Source organism: Canis lupus, chromosome 18 (genome assembly GCF_011100685.1).
Source record: "Canis lupus familiaris isolate Mischka breed German Shepherd chromosome 18, alternate assembly UU_Cfam_GSD_1.0, whole genome shotgun sequence".
Classification (NCBI taxonomy): Eukaryota; Metazoa; Chordata; class Mammalia; order Carnivora; family Canidae; genus Canis; species Canis lupus.
In genome coordinates this window covers 42,582,207-42,606,550 of record NC_049239.1, presented here as the reverse complement: position 1 = coordinate 42,606,550, position 24,344 = coordinate 42,582,207, and the positions used below count along the sequence as shown (strand labels likewise).

The 24,344-nt window shown below is 42.0% G+C and overlaps 1 protein-coding gene across 17 annotated transcripts in view; it reads right to left on the bottom strand.

Moving 5' to 3' along the window:
• CELF1 (CUGBP Elav-like family member 1) overlaps window positions 1-24,344 on the bottom strand; it is a 93,277-nt gene that overhangs the window by 19,541 nt on the left and 49,392 nt on the right. For 14 of the 17 annotated variants that reach the window (XM_038563298.1, XM_038563291.1, XM_038563297.1 and 11 more), the window contains 12 exons: window positions 16,917-17,104; window positions 14,820-14,902; window positions 14,407-14,455; window positions 10,395-10,529; window positions 9,769-9,848; window positions 9,278-9,439; window positions 6,752-6,827; window positions 5,119-5,247; window positions 4,646-4,756; window positions 3,529-3,714; window positions 677-820; window positions 66-232 (listed from right to left, as the gene is read on the bottom strand). In XM_038563298.1, coding sequence (XP_038419226.1) covers window positions 105-232; window positions 677-820; window positions 3,529-3,714; window positions 4,646-4,756; window positions 5,119-5,247; window positions 6,752-6,827; window positions 9,278-9,439; window positions 9,769-9,848; window positions 10,395-10,529; window positions 14,407-14,455; window positions 14,820-14,902; window positions 16,917-17,094 — 1,461 coding nt within the window. In that variant the 5' untranslated portion in view covers window positions 17,095-17,104 and the 3' untranslated portion in view covers window positions 66-104. The remainder of the gene's footprint in view (window positions 1-65; window positions 233-676; window positions 821-3,528; window positions 3,715-4,645; window positions 4,757-5,118; window positions 5,248-6,751; window positions 6,828-9,277; window positions 9,440-9,768; window positions 9,849-10,394; window positions 10,530-14,406; window positions 14,456-14,819; window positions 14,903-16,916; window positions 17,105-24,344) is intronic. The other 3 variants (XM_038563288.1, XM_038563287.1, XM_038563289.1) reach the window with 3 other exon arrangements.

Below are 24,344 nucleotides of genomic sequence, written 5' to 3'. Positions count from 1 at the left end.
GTCCAGGGCTGTCAACACACAGCCTTAGGGCTTCGAATCATTAAGGGTGCTCCTCCCCCACTTACCAGAAGACCCTCTCACTCCAGTCTCAGAGGGGAGCACGCTCAGTAGGGCTTGCTGTCATTCTTCGAACGTTTGAGCTGCACTTTAAGCCGCTTCATGCCAATCTGAAAGCCGTTCATGGACTGGATGGCAGCTTGAGCCGAAACAGGATTGTCGTAACTTACAAAACCTGTGTATCCAAGCAGAACCCTGGGTTAGGGACATGATGAGGCAAGGAGATTCGGAGTCCTCCTTAAACAAGAGATGCCTTGTAGAAATAGTCTCATATCCTAAATTTCTCAGCAGGGACAAGAATTCTAGAAATCCCATCACAGGAGATAAATTAGATTCCTGACTATACCATTAGACATATACATAGCACTTTTACATTTTCTGACCAAGCTATTTCCATGTGTTATTTTGTACCTCTGGAACAACAGTGTGGATAGAAATCTACCATCCCTGCTACAGAAATGAAAAAAACTGAGGCGCGACAAGAGGTCACGTTATCTGCCTAAGGTTGAGTTAAATAGTAACCCAAACTCAAACCCAGCTCTTCCTGCTATCAGCCCCTTCTCATTCTCAGTGGTAACAATACTTAACTCTCCCAAAGCCAGAAGTGAAGCCAACATACCAAAACACTTGCTCAGGTTTGTCTGCTTATCTATGAAAACCTTGGCAGACACGACATTTCCAAAGGGCATAAACATCTGTAGCAGGTCCTGATCTCCAAACTCCTGGGGCAGGTGGTAGATGAACAGGTTGGCTCCCTCTGGACCTTCAAAATACCCATTGATTGAAAAGGCATCAGTGTCAAGCTTACCCCCATTCCACTCCCCCACCCAGCTACCACTGTTTCTCATTTCCACCTGCATTAAAACTGTCTGTAGCCTGGGGTGCCTGGGTGGCTCAGTCGGTTAAGCAGCTGATTCTTGATTTTGGCTCAGGTCATGATCTCAGGATCCTGGGATCGAGCCCCGCACAGGGTTCTGCAGGTAGCCTGCTTGAGGATTCTTTCTCTCCCTCTGCCCCTCCCCTTGCTTTTCCGCTCTCTCAAATAAAGAAATCTTAGAACAAAACTCTCTGTAGTCCAACAGATTCATTTGGAGAACTAAAGATGCTCTAAATACAAAACAGGAAACTGAAGAGCAATCACTGAAACTCAAGACTCCTTCCCATTGAGGGGTATCAGAATTTGACTGTGGGAGGAGTGAGTACTGGGACAATAAAGTCAGCAGACTTGTGTGTGGTGCAATAAAACCAAAGGCTAAAGGCTTATACAGAAATACAGAAAAAGAGGTAGCAAGAGATTACAAACAAAACAGGTTTCAAAACTGTGCTAGAAACTACTGGGACAGGGATCCCTGGGTGGCGCAGCGGTTTGGCGCCTGCCTTTGGCCCAGGGCACGATCCTGGAGACCCGGGATCGAATCCCACGTCGGGCTCCCGGTGCATGGAGCCTGCTTCTCCCTCTGCCTGTGTCTCTGCCTCTCTCTCTCTCTGTGACTATCATGAATAAATAAATAAAATCTTTAAAAAAAAAATAATAAAAAAAAAAACTACTGGGACAAAAAAAAAAAAAAAGAAAGAAAGAAACTACTGGGACAGCAAAGAGATTGGCCGCTGTGAGGCAGAAGGTGGGGCGAGGGATGACTACAAAGGGATATTGAGGGAATTTCTGAGGGTGAAGGAAATGGTCATCTGTGAACATGGTTACATGACTATGCATTCATCAAAGCTCACAAAGCTATATATTCCCCAAAGGGTGAATTTTACAATATGTAAAGTACACCACAATAAAAAGAAATTACATTTTAAAAAGTGCCTATGATTAACACCAAGCTCAAAAATAGAATAGGTTTTCCTCTTCCAACCATTGATACTCAATAACCTTCTAACCAAAGAAGCCTTATTACAATTGCAGTCCAGCCATTCCCTAGCCACCCGGCGTCCCTGCTATTGCAGGGAGTGCTGCCTCAGGGCCTTGGCACTTGGTGTTCCTCTGCCCCCATTACTCTTCTTCCTCTAGATGGATGTATGGTTTGCTTCCTTACTTCCTCCAGACTCGGCTTAAATGTCAAGTTAGAGACCTCTGGCCATTCAACATAAAATGCTATGCCTCTCTCCACCCTTCCTGCCATTCATTAGTCTTCACAGCACCAGGTGGATATCCTCATGCTTTTCCTGGTTTATTATATGTTTCCACAGTTCTTTCAGATCCCTACTAGGGCACATAACCATCTTGACTCAGAGCAGTGAGGATGCACTATACCAGGAATATTTGCTGCCATGGCAAGAGAGGACATATGTCTTTCCCCCATATTAGTACTTAAACATTGCCAGCTTCTGGCTACAGAAATCCAGTCAACTATGAGCACAGAGATGTCAGCAGAACTTTGTATTCATACAAACCACCAGCAGGCCTCTTTTCTGCTTAAAAAGTCTCTCCTGGAGACTCCTGGGTGGCTCAGTGGTGGAGTGCCTGCCTTCAGCTCAGGGTGTGATCTCGGGGTCCTGGGATCTAGTCCTACCTGGAGCCTGCTTCTCCCTCTGCCTATGTCTCTGCCTCTTTCTCTCTCTTTCTCTCAGGAATAAATAAAATCTTAAAAAAAAAAAAAAAAAAAAAGTCTCTCCTGAATTTAAATACCATTTGTCAAAGCACACACTTCCCAATTCATCAACCCATGGGTCGTATCTCTTTTTGTCTCATCATCTTGTGTCCTCAATTAGGAAAAAAAGATGAGAAAATGAGGAAAATGCCCAGTAACAGAGCTTAAAAGGGACTCCTAGACGCCCCCCTCAAAAAAATCCTCTAACAAATTTGTAATCCACAGATAATTTACACACACACACACACACACACACACACACACACACACACACAAAGACTGACAGGCAGCTGGGTGGCTCAGTTAAGTGTCTGCCTTCAGCTCGGGTCATGATCATTGAGTCCTGCAGGAAGCCCGCTTCTCCCTCTGCCTCTGCCCCTCCTCCCGGGCATGTTCTCTCTTGCTCTCAAATAATAATCTTTAAAAAAGAAGAAGGAGGAGGAGGAGGAGGAGGAGGAGGAGGAGGAGAAGGAGAAGGAGGAGAAGAAGGAGAAGCAGAAGGAAAAGCAGAAGCAGGAGAAGGAGAAGCAGAAGCAGAAGCAGAAGAAGAAGAAGAAGAAGAAGAAGAAGAAGAAAAAGACGACAACAACTGCCAAATGCTGTCAACACAGGTCAGTATGCTTCTTTATCTAAAACCTGCAGCCCGATCACAGGAGGGCAAACAGAGGTTCTGATCTGAGCCACATCCAGAGAACATTCCAAAAGCATAGTACAGTTTATATAGCTTCTCAGTCTATCCTTGACAATGCCAAAGAAAAGTGTCAGTCTGACCACCTAAAAGGTCCTCCTGGCCTTTGGCCTGCCTTCAGCCCTGCTGCAGGTAGAAAAACACCACTCCCAGCCCTGGTCCCTAACTCCAGCCTCCCTTCACACTCACCTTCCTTCTGGCTCCCCGCAGCACCAATACTCTGCTGTGTCAACAGGTTCTGGTTGTATAGAGTGGGGAGTGCTGCAGCAGCGTATTGCTGGATTCCCGAGTAGGCCTGCGTGAGTGCCTCCATGGTGCTTCCGGTGCCGTTGGAAAGGCCACTGCTGCCCAGGCCACCATTTAAAGCAGCCATCCCTTGGTTGTGGGGAAGAACAGGATTAACATATTAGGAAGACTCGACTGATACCAAAAATGAACTACAAAATTCTCCCTTATCTCTCTCTCTGTTTCTCCCTGAGGAGGAATACCAATCAGGTCAGCTCTAGGACACTCCCCAGGCCTTGTCATTCATGGACACATTAAAAAATGCCACACCCAGGTGTGGCTCTCCCCATTACCTTTTCCCAACCCATCCAAGGACTAGTATCATTTAAACATGACCTGCTCCGGGCAGCCCGGGTGGCTCAGTGGCTTAGCGTCCCTTGAGTCCCGGGTGTGGTCCTGGAGACCTGGGATCGAGTCCCACATCAGGCTCCCTGCATGGAATGGAGCCTGCTTCTCCCTCTGCCTGTGTCTGTGCCTCTGTGTGTGTGTGTCTCTCATGAATAAATAAATAAAATTTAAAATAAATAGAAAATAAAAATAAACATGACCTGCTCCATTTTCTCTACGGCTTTTCGGCCACTTTCTCACAGAGTTGGAATGTGGTAAAATAAGCGTTTCAGGTTTGGGTACTGAAAGGGGTGAGTGTGTGGTCTAGGACAAGAGGTGGGTAAACCTTATTGTCAAAATAGCAGCTAATATTTACTTAAACACATTACATGCCTGACACTGTACTAAGCCATGTGCTCAGCACTTTACCTATGATTTCATTTACTTAACAACCCTTGAAGTGTTCTATGCCCACTTTGTGGATGAGAAAATGACCTTAGAAAGGTGGTTATCATATGTTACAGCTAGTTAAGGGGCGAAAGTGGGATTTAACTCAGGCCTGACTCGAAATCCCATGATTATTTCTAACTTTATAGGGCCACCATGTTCATTCTAATGGTGACCTACTGTGGTTGTTTAAAATATGCTCCCTACACAAAGAATGGCCTGATGACATCCAGGGGCTGTCCCTCACCTGCCAAAGAGCTGACGTTGAGGCCTGCTGTTGCTCCAGCTAATGTCTGCAGGGCTCCAAGGGAGGCTATGGGGTTGACAGAACTGCTGCTGCTGGAGCTCGGTGAGGACCCTGTGATCAGAAACCTGGGTGTTAAACTCAAGGCAACATTTGCTTCTCGTGTCAAAAGGAACCAAAGCATAAGAGTGATACTACTCAAGCGTTCTCTTCATAAAGAGGTTTTCAGTTACTGATTCCGAGAACTGTCGCTGTATAAAGTCAAATGACAGTTACAACAAACTAAATATTATGAAATTTCTCTTCTCCTAAGAAAGAAATTTCACCTCTTCTAAGAAGAGGACACTGGAACATTAATTGTTCATAATCTGACCCCTTTGGAAATGGATGTTAACCACTCTCCAAAATGAAAGACCTCTTTCTTGAGATTCTGTCCAAGGCACACAAGGGCACGTTGGTTCCAATGACACACTTACCTGAACTGGTGAGTACGCTGAGGGGACTGCTGGATGTAGTGAGAGCATTGGTACCACTTGGTGTGTTCTGAGCTGCACTAGCTGCAGCAGCTAGAGCAGCCAAATTCTGTAACTGCATTGCATTTAACCCTGCAACATCCAAAGCAAGAGATCAGCCAGGACATAAGGGTTCTTTATATCCCTTCCAGCAATGACAGACACATTGGTGAAGGCTGGTCCCAAAGAGGAACTATTCTAGATAAGCCTTACAAGCAACACTACAAGACTCTAAAAAGATTCAGATACCACTCAAACACATTAAGAAACTTGACATCATTTCTTCAAGAGAAGAGATATCTACTCCAATAGCATGTCACCCCAAGTGAATATTTATAACAAGGCCTGGCAATTAGGAAATCAAGAGAGGGTAAGGTCTGTGGTCTACCACAAAGCCAGGTGTCCAAGAGAACAACAAACGACAAAATTTGTCGCACAAAATGGGACTGCATCTTAGCCCCTTCCTCCTATTTTATAGAGGATTTGCTCTTTCCAATGGGGGTACACAGGCAGAAGATGCAGCAGGATCCAGGTGGCCGGGGGGGCGGGGAGGGTAATGAGAGGGGAGGATGCACGCAAGAAAAGCAACAGGAGAAAGACTAAAGAAAAACCACTACTTGAATATCAGATTACTCATCAGAAGGAGGAGAAAAACACTGAGGGGAAAAACCTCCAAGTAGAACCCAAGCAACAGTTAAAAGGAGCAAGAAATCTGAACTGCACTGACAGTGTGTTCCAAATAATTTTCTAGATGATGGAAAAGCAGATGGGTGGTGGTGGTTGGAGGGAGAGTTAGTGAGAATAAAAACTAAACTACAACACAGATTTATAATCTAGCAAATTTTCAAAAACACAGCAAACTCCAAGTCCCTGAGACAAAGTGAACCACTATAAAAATTTTTCAAACAGTAAAATGCAGTTCACCTAAGATGACCCCTTTCTCAGATGCACTTGCTGAGCCTTAATCCACTGCAGAAGAGGTAGGGGCAGGGGCTCTGGAAAAGCTCTACTCCACTAACTTGTCTGATGGCCCCACCATCAAGTTTGCCTATGGAACCCCATTTTGTCATAAACTCAGGCATGTGTCAATTAAGTTTTCCATATTTTTAACCATTGCTGTTAACAGCAACAAAAGGCAAATCACCTAAGAAATAACAGGTATTAAGACAAAGAAGTAAACTGTCTAGGTTCTAGTAGTTTCTGGGTAAGCCATTTGCATGGATGCCTTCTAAGGCTTCTCAAAGTCACTGAAAAGTCACTTTATTGTGGAAACAAAGTTCCTGCAATTTTCTCCTTATAAAAATGGCCTCAGATAAGTCTACTCATGCTAACAGTTCTTTTCCATCTCCCTCCTCAACAGACTTAAGGGGGTGAGGAGCATCAGAAAACCCCAGGGCAATCTTAACATCAGCAACTAAAAGAGCCACCTTCCAGAGAAAAGGAAGTTGAGTCCTGGGATGTTCACCTTACATTAGGTTTATGTAATGAGTGGGTAAACATCTGTTTTCTGTACAAACGGTGCAAAACTCTCAGACTGTTGTTAGCTGGGTCTGGTGGCCTGGTTGCTGCTGCTCCTCCACAGCAGTGAAACACTTACCTCCCATTGGGTGGAGGCTGCTCAGGGTGTTGAGGTTCCCAGAGGAGGCAGTCTGCTGAAGGAGCTGCAAATAAAGCTAGACATTACACCAAAAAACAGAACAAGAGTGAGAGTGAGGGCTGGTTCTGCATCTGGGATAACTCTACAGCACAGCAAAGCGAGAGTGCAGAGGCCCCCAGAGAGAAGAAAGTTGAAGACAAGAACCCAAGCCAACACAATAAAAACATGAGGCTTTATGACAGCACAGGACAATACAACACAGCTAAAGCCCTGGCCCAGACAGATACGTTCACTGAGTATTGAGCCAAGCCCAAGTCCCTGGGCAACAGAAGGCAGCACAGCAGAGGACAGAAGGAGAGCAAAGAACTAAGCTCGACTCAAGCAGCTTTGCAATCCACTGCAATGAGAGTCTGCACATGGATGACTGCCACTGCTAGTTCCTCTCTTCGAAGTTCTCCTTAGTTCAGGCCACATATCTTATTTGGCAGACTGTTTCCATCTAGATATCCAATTTCTACTTCACACAACTATTTTAATTATCAAATCTAACCATTTCAGGGTATTTCTTGAAGTCATTCTTTCCTGGGCACAAAAGACTCATGACTAATCAGCTTCTCCATACTCTCCAACATCCACCCAGCCCCATTTATCTCCTCCCCACCAAATTGGTCTCCAACTATTGCAGATGACCAAATGATTGACAGACTGAGAGATCAGTTCAATGTATATTCTTTCAATGGTTATTCCTTAACAAAATAAGAGGGCCTGTCGATAAGCTTATGGATCTACATGACCTCATTCACTATCTTAGCCAACAGCAAATTTCATCTAACAAACCAGCTGAAAACCTTTGCTCCATTCAAAGCCAATCACTTTTCCTTATGGACAACTGGTATTCTTGTTTCTGGATCTTTTATTCAAACCTGCTTATTCCCATAAACATCTGACCTCCCTCCTCTGTCATCATGCAACCCTTTAGTTCATACAGGTTTCAGAAGGTCCACAAACCTTCAGATACAGAATGAAAAAAAGGGTACACGCAAAATTTTTATCAGATTCTCAGAGGCGTCGACACCCCACAAAGATTAAGAACCACTGCTCTAGTCCAAAAGAGATCAGGTTCAAGTCTACCTATTCCAGAAAGAACCTTACAATTAATGATAACGTATTATCATTTATACATCCACGTCTTTGTCTTAAATACCTCAGGCAATGTGCTCAATTCCAACTGGTGGACCATACATACTATACTTGGCACTTTCATTTCCTCCCTAAATGAGAACAGCTCTGAGGGCAGGGATCATGCCTAACTAAAACAGAGACCACAGTTCTCAACAAATACCATCATGCACTGTTCAATGTGGCAATGGCAATAAAAAGGGGAGTCTTCCCTAAAAAGAGCTCCAAACTCTCTAAGAAGAGCAAATGTATAATCATGGAGACCATTTTCAACATATTATCATTTTGGCAAAAGACTGAATAAAATCTCTCTGAATTTTCTGAACTTATAAGCAATGTGCTATCACTAAGAAGCAATTTAATCTGTTGAGATATACCAACCATCTACACTTTTTGACTTCAGAGAAATACTGGCTGGAAAATTGGGATTTCTTCTAACGTTTTAGAAATATGAAAACCATATTTGGCATCAAATTAGCCAAACTCAGTACTGGGGGATAGAAATCATTGCCTTTCTTTTGTTTCTATAGAAAACAATGTTTTAAAGGATGAAGAGTGAAAGACTATAATTGTGTGTATATATTTTTGGAACTATCCATACAAATCTACTGGTTTCACCACTTATTTTCCCTCAGTGATAGTTTCACAGATGAGATAGTTTTATGTGTCTAGTACTGACTGCTATTCTTTTAAGTGTTAAAGCAGCGATGATCCCCTATAACATACATTATAGATTTAGTAAATCTAAGTAACTGGAGCCTTTGGACTACATGACTCAAATTCAACAAAAGAGAGATCGAATTAAAGGGTATCTATCTATTTACAATGTAGTACACTCAAATATACACCTGTAATACTCATTTAGTAAAGTCCATGTCAATATCTTGACCTCTCAGTCAGTAGAAAGAAACATGTATCATACTCTTAAGGAAGACTCAATAAGGATTTTAAAGATGTCCTCCGTATCTGGGAGAAAGAACTATGGAGAAAGATATTTGGTAGTTAAGATTCCCTCAGGGTTTTCTTTTCAAAAAATGAAGGAAGAGGGACATAGGAAATATTTCTAAATCTTTACATCAGAAAATCAGGATTTCACTTTAGTAGTAGCAGAAGCCTCAAGATACAATCCAGTATGTGTGAAAAGAGTGAAAAGAGAAAGGGGGGGGGGAGAGATATGGTAAGATAGATATACTAACATAACTTAAAAAATATTACAATGCCTGAAGTTTTACAAAAAATTCTGACGTTAAAGTCATAAATGCCATTGTGACTATTAGCTAGGGATAGCACAAGAAGAAACAGCTGGGAGCTTGCACAGTCTGCAGAAAGCAAACCACAAAGACTCACTGCTAAATACTGGGGTCCAAGAGTATTTAGACCAGCAAGGTTTCCCCACACAGATGCTGCGCTGATTTGCTGCATCTGCTGCTGGAGCTGCTGGGCCATTCTCTTCTGTTCTTTGTCCTTCTGCGTATCAGCAAATTTTACCACCATGGGAGATGAGCAACCCTATGAAAACACCAAAGCCAAAGGGTCAAATTCCTCCTTTTACGTGAGGAAAAAAATCCTCCTTTGCAGTGACACACAGGATGAATTTAATTTCATTCACTGCCAAATGACTCTCTTCCTGATAGACACAAGTGGCAAAACACAAATTTAAAAGGGCTATTTCTAATATGTTAATTTCAAAGAGAGCATCATTTTTTAACTTTAAGATCTTTATCCTGCTTAACCTTTAGGGCAATCAGATGCTGTACATGCTGCAGAGCTTTGATGGCCAACTGTCCTAGTACTCTCAGGCTAAGGGAACTTTCCCTTTCATTCAATCTGCTCCCTACCTCCATGGTCTGTGCTTGGTGCATTGCCTTGATAGCCGTCTGTGCCATGGCTCTTGTTGTAAAAGTCACAAATGCACAACCTGGTAAGAGAAGTGTCAATAACTCATTCATTCATTTGCTTATTAATTATCTGATAGACATTTACTGAGCACCTACTATGTGCCAAGTACTATGCCAGCAATACAGTTATTGTTCCTGCCTTCAGGAGTTTAAGATCTAGTGGAGGAGACAGATATATCGTAACAGTGATAAGTGCTTTCATGAAAAACCAGGGAAGCACAATAGAAAAGAAAGTGCTTGATAAAGGGATAAAAGGAGGAATCATAATCCTCTAGTTCCTCTTAAGAAAGTGTTCCATTTTGGCATTAAGGACCTCTCAAGCACAAAAAGAGAAAATTTTAACACATGAAATTGAAGTGCATAGTGCAGACTCCTTAGAGGGTTGGGACAATTTGAAAGGAATCAACTGATAAGAGGAGCCATGATGGGACCTAGATTTACAACACCACGCCCAAACTCTCCATCATGACATGGCCATGTTGGTCAGGGATCTCTGGTTCCACTGGTTCAACTAAAAGAGACTCCAATTTAAGGCAAGAATCTTTAAAAGCTAAAAATGTACCCACCTCGGCTCAGGCCATCAGGTCCCCGTAATATCCGGCATTCTTCAATCTGTCCAAATGAAGAGAACATGACTCGGATGTCATTTTCAGTGCACTTCTTGGAAATCATACCAATAAACAGCTTCCTGTCTTCCACTGCTAAGAAAGTAAAACACAAAAGGCTTGAACAGTATTACTATAAGAGGTGGTGTAGAATAGACTCTGGAGTCAGACTGTCTATATTTGAATCCTGGCTCTATGCCTTTTATACTGTATTGCTTGGATTCTAAGGTAAACATTTTTTCATCATTTATTTTACCACCTTCTTTTATAATAAATTGTATCTTAAAATTAAAACTGGAAGCATTTAGATAAAATACTGTAGTTTTGTGATCTTGGGGAAGTTACTTAACCATTCCGTGACTGTCACTTATGATGAATAAGGGTAACTGTGTTTACCTCAGGGTAGCTTTAGGTATTAAATGCAAAGCACTCAGAAGCTTGCCTAGCACTTGGTTATGTTTGCTCTTACTAGTAGTACTACTGTACCAAAGGAAAAGTTTTCAAGCTTAACTGATAGGACAAGAGAAACACATCTTTCAGTGAGTGTGACTGTCACTTTCCTTTTCTAATTCTTCATCTTTTTTTTTAAGATTCTATTTATTTGAGAGAGAGAAAGAGAGAGAGAGGGGTAAGAGAGCATGAGCAGGGGGAGTGGCAGAGGGAGAGGGAGATGCAGGCTCCCTGCTGAGCAGGAGCCTGACATAGGGCTCGATCCCAGGACCCTGAGTTCATGAACCGAGCCAAAAGCAGACACTCAACCAACCGAGCCACCAAGGCGCCCTCTGATTATTCTCTTGAAGATTAAGTTCTCCTTCCCAACTTGTCCATCTCCCCAACCCCATTTCTGTCCATAAGAAATTATATTGATCAGGCAGCCCGGGTGGCTCAGCGGTTTAGCGCTGCCTTCAGCCCAGGATGAGATCCTGGAGATCCAGGATCTAGTTCCACATCGGGCTCCCTGCATGGAGCTTGCTTCTCCCTCTGCCTGTGTCTCTGCCTCTCTCTCTCTCTGTCTCTCATGAATAAATATATAAAATCTTAAAAAAAAAGACATTCCAGTTTATTCTAAAATGTTCTTATACTGTTTAACTATCAACTCTATTTATCTCATTATTCACCATTTATTTATTTATTCATTCATTTATTTATTATTTATGATAGTCATACAGAGAGAGAGAGAGAGAGAGAGAGAGAGGCAGGCAGAGACACAGGCAGAGACACAGGCAGAGGGAGAAGCAGGCTCCATGCACTGGGAGCCTGACATGGAATTCGATCCCGGGTCTCCAGGATCGCGCCCTGGGCCAAAGGCAGGCGCCAAACCGCTGTGCCACCCAGGGATCCCCACCATATTTATTTTAAATTAAAAAAAAAAACAATTTACATGATAGATTACTTAGTGGACTGGAGTACTATCTTCTATCAAACTCAAAATGGATTATACCTGAAACAATAAAACCTAAAACCATAAAAGACCCCAAACCACAGAACTCCTAGAAGAAAACACAGGTAGTAAAGCTCCTTAATCCTTAACATGGATCTTAGGGAAGAAGTTTTTGGATATGATTCCAAAAACAAAGACAACAAAAAAGCTTCTACACTCTCTCAAATGAATAAATAAAATCTATTAAAGGGGTGGGGGGTGCCTGGGTGACTCAGTCAGTTGAGCGTCTGCCTTTGGCTCAGGTCGTGATCCTGGGGTCCTGGAATCGAGTCCCATGTCAGGCTCCCTACAGATGTGCTCTCTCCCAAATGAATAAATAAATAAAATCTATTAACAAAAAAAAAAAAAGAAAAAAAGAAAAAAAAAAAGCTTCTACAGAGCCAAGAAACCCTCAACAAAATGCAAAGGCAACTTACTGAATTGAAGAAAACATCTGCAAATCATCTATCTGATAAAGGGTTAATATCTAAGATATATATATGAAAAAACTCATACAACTCAATAGCTAGCAAACAAAACAAAACATCTAGTTAAAAAATGAGCAGAGGGATCCCTGGGTGGCGCAGCGGTTTGGCGCCTGCCTTTGGCCCAGGGCGCGATCCTGGAGACCAGGGATCGAGTCCCATGTCGGGCTCCCGGTGCATGGAGCCTGCTTCTCCCTCTGCCTGTGTCTCTGCCTCTCTGCCTCTCTCTCTCTTTCTGTGACTATCATAAATAAATAAAAATTTTTAAAAAAATGAGCAGAGAATCTGAACAGATATTTTTCCAAAGACATAGAGATGGCCATCAGATATATGCAAAGATGATCAACATCACTAATTATCAAGGAAATACAAATCAAAACCAGAATGAGTAACACCTCACACCTGTTAGAATGGCTATAATCAAAAAGACAAGAAATAACAAGAGTTAGTGAGAATGTGAAGAGAGCCTTTGTGTACCACTGGTGGGAATATAAACTGGTTGCAGCCACTATAAAAAAAATAATATGGAGGTTCCTCAAAAAATTAGAGAGAGAGCTACCATATGATCCCACAATTCCACTTCTGTGTATTTAGCTGAAGAAAATGAAAACACTAACTCAAAAAGCTGCCCCCCCCCCAGCCCCCGCCCCAGGGCACCTGGCTGGCTGAGTCAATGGACTGTGCAACTCTTGACCTTGGGGTTGTGAGTCTGAGTCCCACACTGGGTGTAGAGATTACTTTAAAATCTTGAAAAAAAAGAAAAAACTGCATACCCATATCTGCTACAGCATTATTTTCTCTTTATTTATTTTTTCTCTTTTTTAAAATGTTTTACCACATATGTTTTTTCTTTTTTTGAAAGATTTTATTTATTTATTCATGAGAGACACAGACGGGGGGGCAGGGGACAGAGGCACAGGCAGAGGGAGAAGCAGGTTCCATGCAAGGAGCCCAATGTGGAACTCGATCCTGGGACTCTAGGATCATGCTCTGAACTGAAGACAGACGCTCAACTGCTGAGCCACCCAGGTGTCCCTGCAGCATTATTTTCAATAGCCAAGATATGGAAACAACCTAAGTGTCCATCAACAGATAACTGGATAAAGAAAATGTGGAGTACACACATACACACTCCCATATTCAGCCATAAGAAAGAATGGAGGACATTATGCTAAGTGAAGTAAGTTAAGACAAAGATACTCCATGATCTCACTTATATTTAAAATCTTAAAAACAAACAAAAAAGGATGCCTGGGTGGCTCAGTGGTTGAGCATCTGCCTTGGGCTTAGGGTGTGGTCCTGGGGTCCCGGGATGGAGTCCCACATCCAGCTCCCTGCATGGAGCCTACTTCTCCCTCTGCCTATGTCTCTGCCTCTCTCTCTCTGTCTGTCTCTCATGAATAAATAAATAAAATCTTAAAAAACAGGGCAGCCCCGGTGGCACAGCGGTTTAGCGCCGCCTGCAGCCTGGGGTGTGATCCTGGAGACCCGGGATCGAGTCCCACATCGGGCTTCCTGTGTGGAGCCTGCTTCTCCCTCTGCCTGTGTCTCTGCCTCTCTCTCTCTCTGGGCCTCTCATGAATAAATAAAATCTTAAAAAAAAAAAAAAAAAAAAACCCCAGATTCACAAATACACAGAACAGGATTGGTGGTTGCCAAGGGCTGGACATATGGGAGTGGGCAAAAAGGCTGAAAAGAAAAAGATCAAAAGGTACAAACTTCCCATTAGAAAATAATTTAGCGTGGTAACTTTAGTTAATAGTACTATACTGCATATTTGAAAGTTGCCTAGAAAGTAGATCTTAAAAATTCTCATCAAAAGAATAACATTTTTGGAATGTTCACAGATAGTATAACTCACTTATCATGGGTGATCATTTCAAATACATACAAGTACTGAATAGTTATACTGCACACCAGAAACAAACATAATGTTTTATGTTCCTTAGGTGTCAATTAAAAAAACAAAAAACAATTGCTTAAAGCAAATACAATCCAGATGCCAACAGAACGAACAGTAAAGTAGAAGAAATCTTATAAGGGGAGGGGGCTTAACACCATTGCTTACCATTGTTTTTCTCACTGTCAGCAGGTTTCATCTGTATAGGATGATGCATCTAAAAAGGAAAACACACAAATATCACTGTACACATTGAGAGCATTCAGAAATAGGACTCTAAAGGCAAGTATCAAAACTAGAGCCTCAGAGTTTTCTCTGACCTCACATCTGCCTCACAATCATTTCTTCCCAAAATATCAGACAGAATGTGAATCAAGAAGTCGAAATTCTGTTGGCTAAGAGAAAACAAACAACTTTCAGCCTATCTTCTTTTTAATGTTCCCTTCATGTCTTCCTTTATATCAATCTCTGTGGCAGTCACCTTTTTCCCAAAATGGTTTTCAGTGTGTGCCTGACATGTGTAAGTATGTTCCATATGTCAAAACCACCACAGTTCCACTTATTAGTAGGAGCTTTCTTACCCCTGGGAGGACCTTCATGTTGTGAAGAGCATTCTGAGCTTCTAATGCAGCTTTGCGGGTGTAAAATGTAACAAAACAGCACCCTGCAATAAACAAAATTTCACCAAATCAAACCAGTCCTTTGGAAGCAGATAATTCCTACAGCACTGCCTCCACCAGGGACATACCGCAACTTCAAAGAGAAGGCTGGGTTTATTAAAATTAGCACACACCCCCACTCCAAAGGAGGGAGAGAAAGAGAGGAGGGGGAGAGTGAGGCAAAAAAAAACCCCCGTTACTTTCTACACATTTTCCTTATTGTTATAGTCTCTGTATTCTACTAAAATTCCTTAGCTGCTCCTCTAACTTCTCTGGGAAAGAGAACTTCCCTTACAAATGTCACAGTACCATGCCATTCAAGCTCCCCTACTTGGAGCACCAGGTAGTGTGCTGGGCAAGACCCTCAGGAACAGAAAAAGAAATGGGCCCGGCACTCTTGCGGCTTATAGTCTACCAGGAACTAACTTATTCTTTCTAAGAATAAATCATTCCTTACATTGTAGTCAATTTCTACCATATGCCTCAAACATAATGACCACTTATTAAATTATAAAATGACTAAAGAGCAAGAAACTCTTAATATCTTTTTTCTGGACTTTCGGTTCTCATCAAATATAATTAAGCTTCTAACAGCACATGGCCCTGAGGAGATCTGCAGATTTTGTGCTTTTATCTTTATTAGGGATGTGAGGGGAGAAGTGTGTCTTATAAATATGGGCTTCTAGCCCTATGAGATACAATATTGATTCCTTTCAAAATCACTCTGCAATTAAGATTTTAGATTACTGCATGTTATACTGCCAGTCATTTTCAGAAACTATAATGCTTTACATTTTAGGTTAACTATGCCACAAAAAGAAAATACTTTCTCTGCTTCTAGACCCTCTGTTATTAAGCTGGCTTCAAACATAACAATCCGGGCAGCCCTGGTGGCGCAGCGGTTTAGCGCCGCCTGCAGCCCAGGGTCTGATCCTGGAGACCCGGGATCGAGTCCCACGTCGGGCTCCCTGTGTGGAGCCTGCTTCTCCCTCTGCCTCTCTCTCATTTGCTCTGTGTCTCTCATGAGTAAATAAAATGATAAAATCTTAAAAAAAAAAAAAAAAACAAAGAAACAATCCTGCTTGGGATGCCTGGGTGGCTCAGTGGTTAAGTGTCTGCCTTTGTCTCATGGTGTGATCCTGAGGTTCTGGGATCGAGCCCCACCTTGGGCTTCCTGCAGGGAGCCTACTTCTCCCTCTGCCCATGTCTCTGTCTCTCATGAATAAATAAAATCTTAAAAAAAAAAAAAAAAAATCCTGCTGTTCACATTTGCACCATAGAAAAGCTTCCACTGAAAATTATTCTGAAATCCATTATTTGGAAAAGAATATTGTATGTGCATGTACAGGGCAAAGCTAATGACTTTTCTACCATTGCTATGAAGTTTCTACTCTGCTAGGTATTTCTGGAAGTATCTCAGCCTTTCTTCCATTCATTTTGTAGGCTACAACAAACAGGTTACCTACAAACAGGTCCCTCCTGGTTGCTAAGCCATCCTGCCAGGCCTCTGTAACACTAACAGAAAGCCATACATAGGGTGTGGACAGTCTTTTTTTTTTTTTTTTTAAGATTTTGTTTATTTATTCATGAGAGACACACAGACAGAGGCAGATGCTTAACCTCTGAGCCACGAAGGCATCCCTGGACAGTCTTTTTCTTTCAGCTTACTCTAGCCAAAACACCAAAGAAAACCTTATGTGGTTAGTTTATGTCAACTTTGTCACTCAATCTCCAAGATCAAGAGACATTCACATAAAAAGAGAGAAAGACACACACACAACACACACACACTCATGAGTCTGTCTCTTGAATTTAGAGCTCTTGCAAAGGGCCGCCTACAATCCAATTTACAAATTATCCTCATGATGTCACCTTAACTTTTTATTTTTATGCCATTTAATGTGTTTGGGCTGGAAGATAACTACTATAAAAGGACATACTTCTTCCCTTGGAATGTGACCAGAGGAGCATTCTGGCAAGCACATGACAGAAATTACCTATAAAACCCAAAGCCCTTACCTTTGCTCTGAGGAGGATTTTGGCTCCTATCCCTTAGGACATTGATTTCATAGACAGCACCATACTGTTCAAAGAGTTCCCTCAAATCCTTCTCAGACCAGGTTCTCGGAACCTGGCCCACAAACATCTTGATAGCATCAAGATCCGGTTGGTCTGGGTGGTCCAGGGTGCCGTTCATTTTCTTGGAGCTGCATGAAACAAAATATAGTTTCCATTATGTATTCACAGTACTCTCCAAAGGGAGGTGTTTTTCTTTTTTTTCCTTTAAAGATCTCAACTACTTCCTGAAAAAGTAGGGGGAAAGAATTCTACTTCTTTTCACTACTGCCATTCAATATACCAGAGTTCCCTGGTCCTCCCCTTCACCATGGCCATGCCTTCCATTAGATCCCAAAATGAAGTCACAATTCTGATTAGGACATTCTGGGTTTTAACTAAGGAACCAAGTATCACTTATTCCTTATCTACCATGTACATTTTCAGAAGAACTTAAGACGTAAAGTTCCTGAAGTTTTCAGTTTTGAAGCACAGTTAACAAAACTTTAAAAAAACGTGCACAAAAATCACAAAGGACTACTGATTATGGGTAAGATTCAAAACTCCCTATGTATACAATGACAGGTGAAAAGTTTTCTTTTAGTAGATGTTAAAACAGAAGCACTTGATTTCCAAGGCCTGAGCTAAGAAATGAGTTAATGTCAGCCTGGGGCTCCTGGCTGGCTCAGTCATCAGTAGAGCATGTGACAATCTCAGGGTTGTTGAGTCTGAATCCCACTTTGGGGCAGGGGCTGGGGGAAGTGGAGCGGGGAGAGGGAGAAAGTTGGCTTTTGAATGTTGATGTCTCAGGCCTAGTCCCCATGCTCTTGAGTTCTGCCTCTCCCAGATGGAAACAAAGCTTTGCCTTTTAAACAGTCACAGTCCTATCACATCAAACTTGTAATGCTCCTACTTAATACCTTCTTTGTTATCCCCTCCCCACCGACAAGAACCTAAGAGGATTCATTCCTGGACTACAAATGTTTCCACTGAGAAAGAATCAAAGTCCTTTTCCTACCACTGCCTAAGATCTTGCTCAACCATTAACAACTTAAATTCCAAATCGCTAGCATATTCAAATTTGCCGTGTCCTAATATCAACCCTAAGGAAAATGCTAGTTTTCTTTAAAGGAAAAATAATAGTTTTTCCATCACTGCTATCTTCTCAACAATATCTGAAGATCCCTGAGAATGCTGGATCTATGGCAGGTAGCTCAATCTCTGTATTTTAACTCCTAAATTTATTTTCTTTAAAGATTTGATTGATTGAGAGCAAGAGCGCGCACGCGTGCATGCGAGCGAGCACCACACACAAGAGCACGAGGAGGGGCAGAGGGAGTCGGGAGACTCCTGAGCAGACACCCCAGTGAGCATGGTTTCCACGACTCTGAGATCCCAACCTGAGCTGAAATCAAGAGTCAGATGCTTAACAGACTGAGCCATGCAGGCACCCTGTTAATTCCAAATTTCTTATAACTGAACCCCACCGGAGCTATTTACACATTACCTTTCCTGAATCTCACACTAAATATCAAAGGTGTAAGACAAATGGCATATATAGACTGACTCTTGTCACAATGTCTGTGAAGGTTTCCCATACGCTTTCAGGTTAATTCGATCAGTTCCGTCAGGACTTAAACTGTACTAAATTTCCACCTTCATTACAGTATTTATCACTGTTTAGCATAATCTGGCTATATCTACCTCTCCCAACCAGACTGACAGTTCCTTGAAGGCAGAAGCTGTTTTATTTGCTATTCATTCTTACAGCCACACCTAGTACAGCAGCTGGTTCAAAGAAATATTCAGATGTGGGATGGGAGCAATTTCTTGTTCTTAACAATTCTCCCTTTAGTTTAAGCAACTAATCCTGACAAAAATGAACATTGTGCACAAAGAGAGCTCACACATTAAAGAGCAGCTAGGATCTCCTGTGATTATTTGATTCTCAGAAGATCAATATCCTTTTTTTGCCCAAGTGTTTTGAAATGCATTCTTTTATTGGCTTCCTTTACTAATTCAAACCATTTGTGGCAAGTTTGTAAAAATATACTGTAGTTGCTTATAGAAGCTTAATCCCAGTGTTCTAACAGAAATCATGCTACTATGATTTTAAAAAAAGCTCTGTAACTAATGAAACAATGGTTGTCGGTCCCTACAACTTGCCACCAACAGGCTTAATTATCAGCTTTAATATTATTTTATTAAAATGCTGCTAGTCTTTAATCATGTTGCTATTCCAGGGAGGGTTAACAGAGAACCCAAATGGTGTTCAGAATATGTTCTGATGATAAGGATGCTGACACTATTTTTGAGAAGAGGCAGGAGTTTATTAATTCATAATTATACTAGCAACAACAGCTCTCAGTCTAGCCTTTCTGTCTGCATTTGTGTGTCATTTCCAAATTTTCTACATCACAGTTTAGTGCAAAAGGATAAGCATAGTCAATATATATATATGTGATTTAGAGTTTATCTAAACGTGCAGTGGAGACTCGGCATTCTAGACAAATGCCCTCCCTTTCTCTCTTTACAAATCTTTCTCCATTTCTTCGTGTCCACCCACTCTACAAACCATCCTTTCCCCCAGGGTATACCAATTCACTAGCCGGAAGAATCCCCTAGACCAGTGCTATTCAATGCTAAGGACCAGGGAAAATCTTCAAACTTAACCCTTTTGAAACTTTTATAATAACTAGACTAAGTAATTATCAGGCCAGGTTGAAGATGCTGTGGACATCATGTAGCTGGAGTTTTGCATTGACTTATTTCTTCCTCTAATAAATACTGGGCACGGCACTTACTTATACAGACCAGATGCTGTGTGAAATGTGGTATATGTTGGTGAATAAGGAAAATGCGGGTATCAACTGTTATTGTGTTGGAAGAGAATGTTCTTCTAACCTCAACCTTCCACACATACTTCCAGCATGCGTGTTGTCCTTAGTTAAAAGTTACCACTGCACAAAAAAAGTCACATGGGGACAAGACTCTTCGTGTGATATGGCAAGGACCCACATCATCCATGTATGGCATTTACTCTACATTATCACTAAAAACACTCTCAAATGTGTGCCTTACCTCCCCATTGATGGAGAGCCCCTCAGAGTCAGTGATCATAAATTTCTGATATTATAACTACTCAAGACCAGTGAATTTAGCAGCCCCCTGGAGAAGTACCTTTACTGTCCCTTGTCATTCCTAAGAGGCAAATCTATGGAAATTCTTATCCTCTGTGAAAGTATTGACCAGAGAGTAGGATGGAAGAGGGGAAAAGCAGGGCCTGTAGCAGTGAGGGAAGAAGAGAGATGAGGAGGGAGCAAGTGTTTTAGGGGAGAAGTATAGCACCAACTCACATCTCTTTTTATGTTTCTGCTTCTAGCAGAATCATTAAGAATGAGAAATTATGAAAAATCAGGACCAGAGGCTGCCTTGTCCATCATGATTCTTGATGGAACATGGCATAGGAAAATAAACGAAACAATTTGGAAGCGAAACGGGAGAGAGAAAACAAAGAGCTTTATATTGAAAGCACACTTCTGTTCAGAATTCTTGAACCCTCCTTTCTCTTTCTCCTATCTCTCTCAAAACTTCCTGGCCCCAGGCCCAGCTCAGGGAGGCAGTCGATGTTCTGTCCCTCTTTCCTATCCCCTGACCCCCCCTAACTAGACTATGGCGTGGATCTTAATCTAGCAACTAATCTACTGACTAGCCAGAAAGCTGACTTATTCTTAAAACAGAAAGGCAGGCTTGGCTTGTTCCTTAGAGATGCAATGAGCAAGACAATAGCCACTGGCCACATGCGGCTACTGCACAGGACAGGAGAGATACAGAACATTTTTTTTTTTAATTTTTATTTATTTATGATAGTCACAGAGAGAGAGAGAGGCAGAGACACAGGCAGAGGGAGAAGCAGGCTCCATGCACCGGGAGCCCGATGTGGGATTCGATCCCGGGTCTCCAGGATCGCGCCCTGGGCCAAAGGCAGGCGCCAAACCGCTGCGCCACCCAGGGATCCCGAGATACAGAACATTTTTATCATCATAGAAACTTCTATGGTACAGAATACTGCTCTAAAGAATCTGGAACTGGCTAAGAGAAATAGGCAGTGGTGAAGTCAGAAGTGGGAAAGTTTCATCTAGAGATAGCGTAAGTTAACAAGATAAAAGGGCAGTGGCAAGAAGTAACGGAGGTCATGCTATGACACAGATGAAGGCTAAAAACATGATACCAAGTGAAAGAAGACAATTGCCAAAAGCTACACATTGTGTGACTTCATTTATGTGAAATTTCCAGAACAGACCAATCTATAACAGATGCGTAGGAATAGGAACTGGGGGGTAGGGAGATGACTGCTACGAGGCATAGAATTTTTTCTTGGAGGTGATAAAAGTGTTCTGGAATAAGACAGTGGTGACAAGCTGCACAACTTTGTGGATATAGTAAAAGTCACTGAGTTGTGCACTTTTAAAAGGGTAGATTTTGTGTTGTGTGAATTATATCTTAATTTGAGAGAGACAGAGATGGAGAGAGGAGTGAGAGACCAGGCTGGAAGGGCAGTGGCAAGGCAAAGCCATGCTGTCCCCACAGTTATGAGGTGGATGAAAAGTAGAAGTAGCAGCACATGCAGAGAGAGCAGAACATGTGTCCTGGGTCAGAAATTGGCAGTTTCCACACCTTCCAGCTGTGGAGTTCCTTATTAGTCTGGTCCATGTGCATGTACCCTCACAGAAAACCCTTTAATATACGCTAGCTCGCGTGAATAAATACTAAATAACTTCATGTCTGTTTAAAAAAACATTTCCTAGAGAGCCTGTGTGGCTCAATGGTTGAGCGTCTGCCTTTGGCTCAAGGCATAGTCATGCAGTCCCGGGATCGAGTCCCACATGGGGATCCCCTCAAGGAGCCTGCCTCTCTACCTGCCTGTGCCCCCCCCTCTCATGAATACATAAATAAAACCTTAAAAAAATTTTTCCTTGGAAGGGGGGGGAACGAAATGGGTAGAAGGGATTAAAAAGTAGAAGTATAAATTCCTAGTTATAAAATAAGTAAGTCATGGGGATGTGATGTAGACCATGGGAATAAAATAAAACTATTAACTCTGCAAGGTGATAAACAGTAATTAGACTTACTATCATGACCATTTCACAACATCCACAAATGTCAAATCACTGTGTTCCACAACTGAAACTAATATACTGTATTTCAATTATACCTCAATAAATTTTTAAAAATCATTTCCGAAACCTTTCATTACTCGTTTTTTTCACTCACTTCTCACTACCTGTTGACCTCCATTTATTTGTTCATTATATAAATAGAAAAATTTCAGATGCCTACCAATCCTTCCAACTCCTCAAGAGGCATAAACATTTGTTGCCTCCCAATCTCCAGCCAGCCACCCACCCCTATCAGGTCCCTCTCTGTGCTATGGAAACTGGCACAGAAGAACACGAGAATAAAAAGGACCCAGAAACACCAGCCTGAATTACGTACCAGCTGTTCTCTAGTGCAAACAAGACAAAATGCATGTATGCTGGAAGGAAGAATTTCCATTTGGATACAGGGAAATCTTCCTGTTAGTCGGAGTGTTTGGTACTAGAAAAAGCTAGTGATAATGGTTTTTATTTTTTTTATTTTTTTTTTGATAATGGTTTTTAAATCACCTTTCAACAACTGAACAGGCTAACCATCTGCTTGTGAAGGTTTTCAGCCTTCTTCCCTGAGGAAGGGAGATAATGTCTAGAGACTTTATTTCAGTGACCACCTTTAATTAAAAACAAAACAAAACAAAAAACTCACAGGGCTTAACATTCATTCACCTGTATTTCCCAAGTTCCTACTATGTGCAAGATACTATACACTATAGGGGGCTATAAAAGGGAACTGAGCAATACCTGCCCTGAAGGCAATGGCATCGAACAATTGGAAATACACAATTATAATGTCCTATAAATATTTATACAGGTATCTAAAAGTTCCGTGAAAGAAAGTAGCTAGGATAGTGGGGGTGGTTTTGGGATTTTTTTGGGGAGGAGGAGGGTGGGGATTTAAGCTGGATGGACAAAGGGGCTGGAAACAGTGCCGTACAGCATGGAGTGACGAGGACATGGTAAAAACTCCGAAAAAAGAGATGAGAGCATTAGAAAGGTAGAAAGGGACTTGAGAAAGAGGAGAGTATACAAACATTTTAAAAGATTAGAAAAAGGAGAGAAAACATTAGAAAATCAATGAGAATAAACACTGGAAAGACCCAATAAAGGGCTTTTCATGTGATACTGACAGGGTTGGGCTTTATTCCAATCTTTAAACTAGGAAGTGATCAGATTTGTTTTTTAAAAGATACCTGACAATATAGAGGATGAAATAAAATGGGGAAATATGGAGACTTCTGCACAAACTAGCTCCTAAGATTAGGGCCCAGTTTCAAGCAATGCTGAAAATTTTGGGGGCAGGACCCACTAGGGAGATCCCTTGATGAAAAAGATGAGGAAAAAGAAGTTACTGATCACTCCTGGGTGCTAGTATAGACAATCTGGAAACGTGATTCTGCATAGGAAGCTTAGGGGACACTTGGGGGATAAATACATAGATCTGAGAATAGAGAAGTACATCTGTACCCCCTTAAGCCAAAGGAAAGCCAAGAGAAAAGGGCCTGAGCTACAACTCCTGGACAACATCCATCTCCCAGCGTACAAGCAAGTTAAGAGGAACCAGGGAAGCTGAAGAGCAGTCAGAGCAGAATCAAGGACACTTAAAAATAAGGATAGGGGGATCCCTGGGTGGTGCAGCGGTTTGGCGCCTGCCTTTGGCCCAGGGCGCGATCCTGGAGACCCGGGATCGAATCCCACGTTGGGCTCCCTGCATGGAGCTTGCTTCTCCCTCTACCTGTGCCTCTGCCTCTCTCTCTCTCTCTATCATGAATAAATAAATAAAATCTTAAAAAAAAAAAAAAGATTAAAAAAAAAAATAAGGATGAGAACTACAGCTCAGGTCCTCCAACCTTTCCACACCACCACCAGCCATTCTTCTCTGTTGTAAAGAAATTTTGAAATAGATACATTGCTAGATCACATTCCCGGGCAAAATCACTTGAGAGAGAAAACCACTGACGTCAAGTCTCCTGCTAAAGAGTATGAGTTAAAAGAAGGGCTGAGAATCCAATAAAAAAGTGGCAAACACACGATTCTCAAGAACTTTCTTCTTCCCAACTATGGTATTTTGGCATACAGTAGCCACGGGAATGGGCCCAAGGACTTGAAATGAGAGGAGCTGTTAGCTACCAGGCTCAATGACACTTGAGGCAGCCTGGTCTAAGGGGCAAAAATAAAAAGAAGGTATCATTAAGCTTGATTTTAGGTCCAAGGCAGACATCAACTGTCCTCAGGCAAG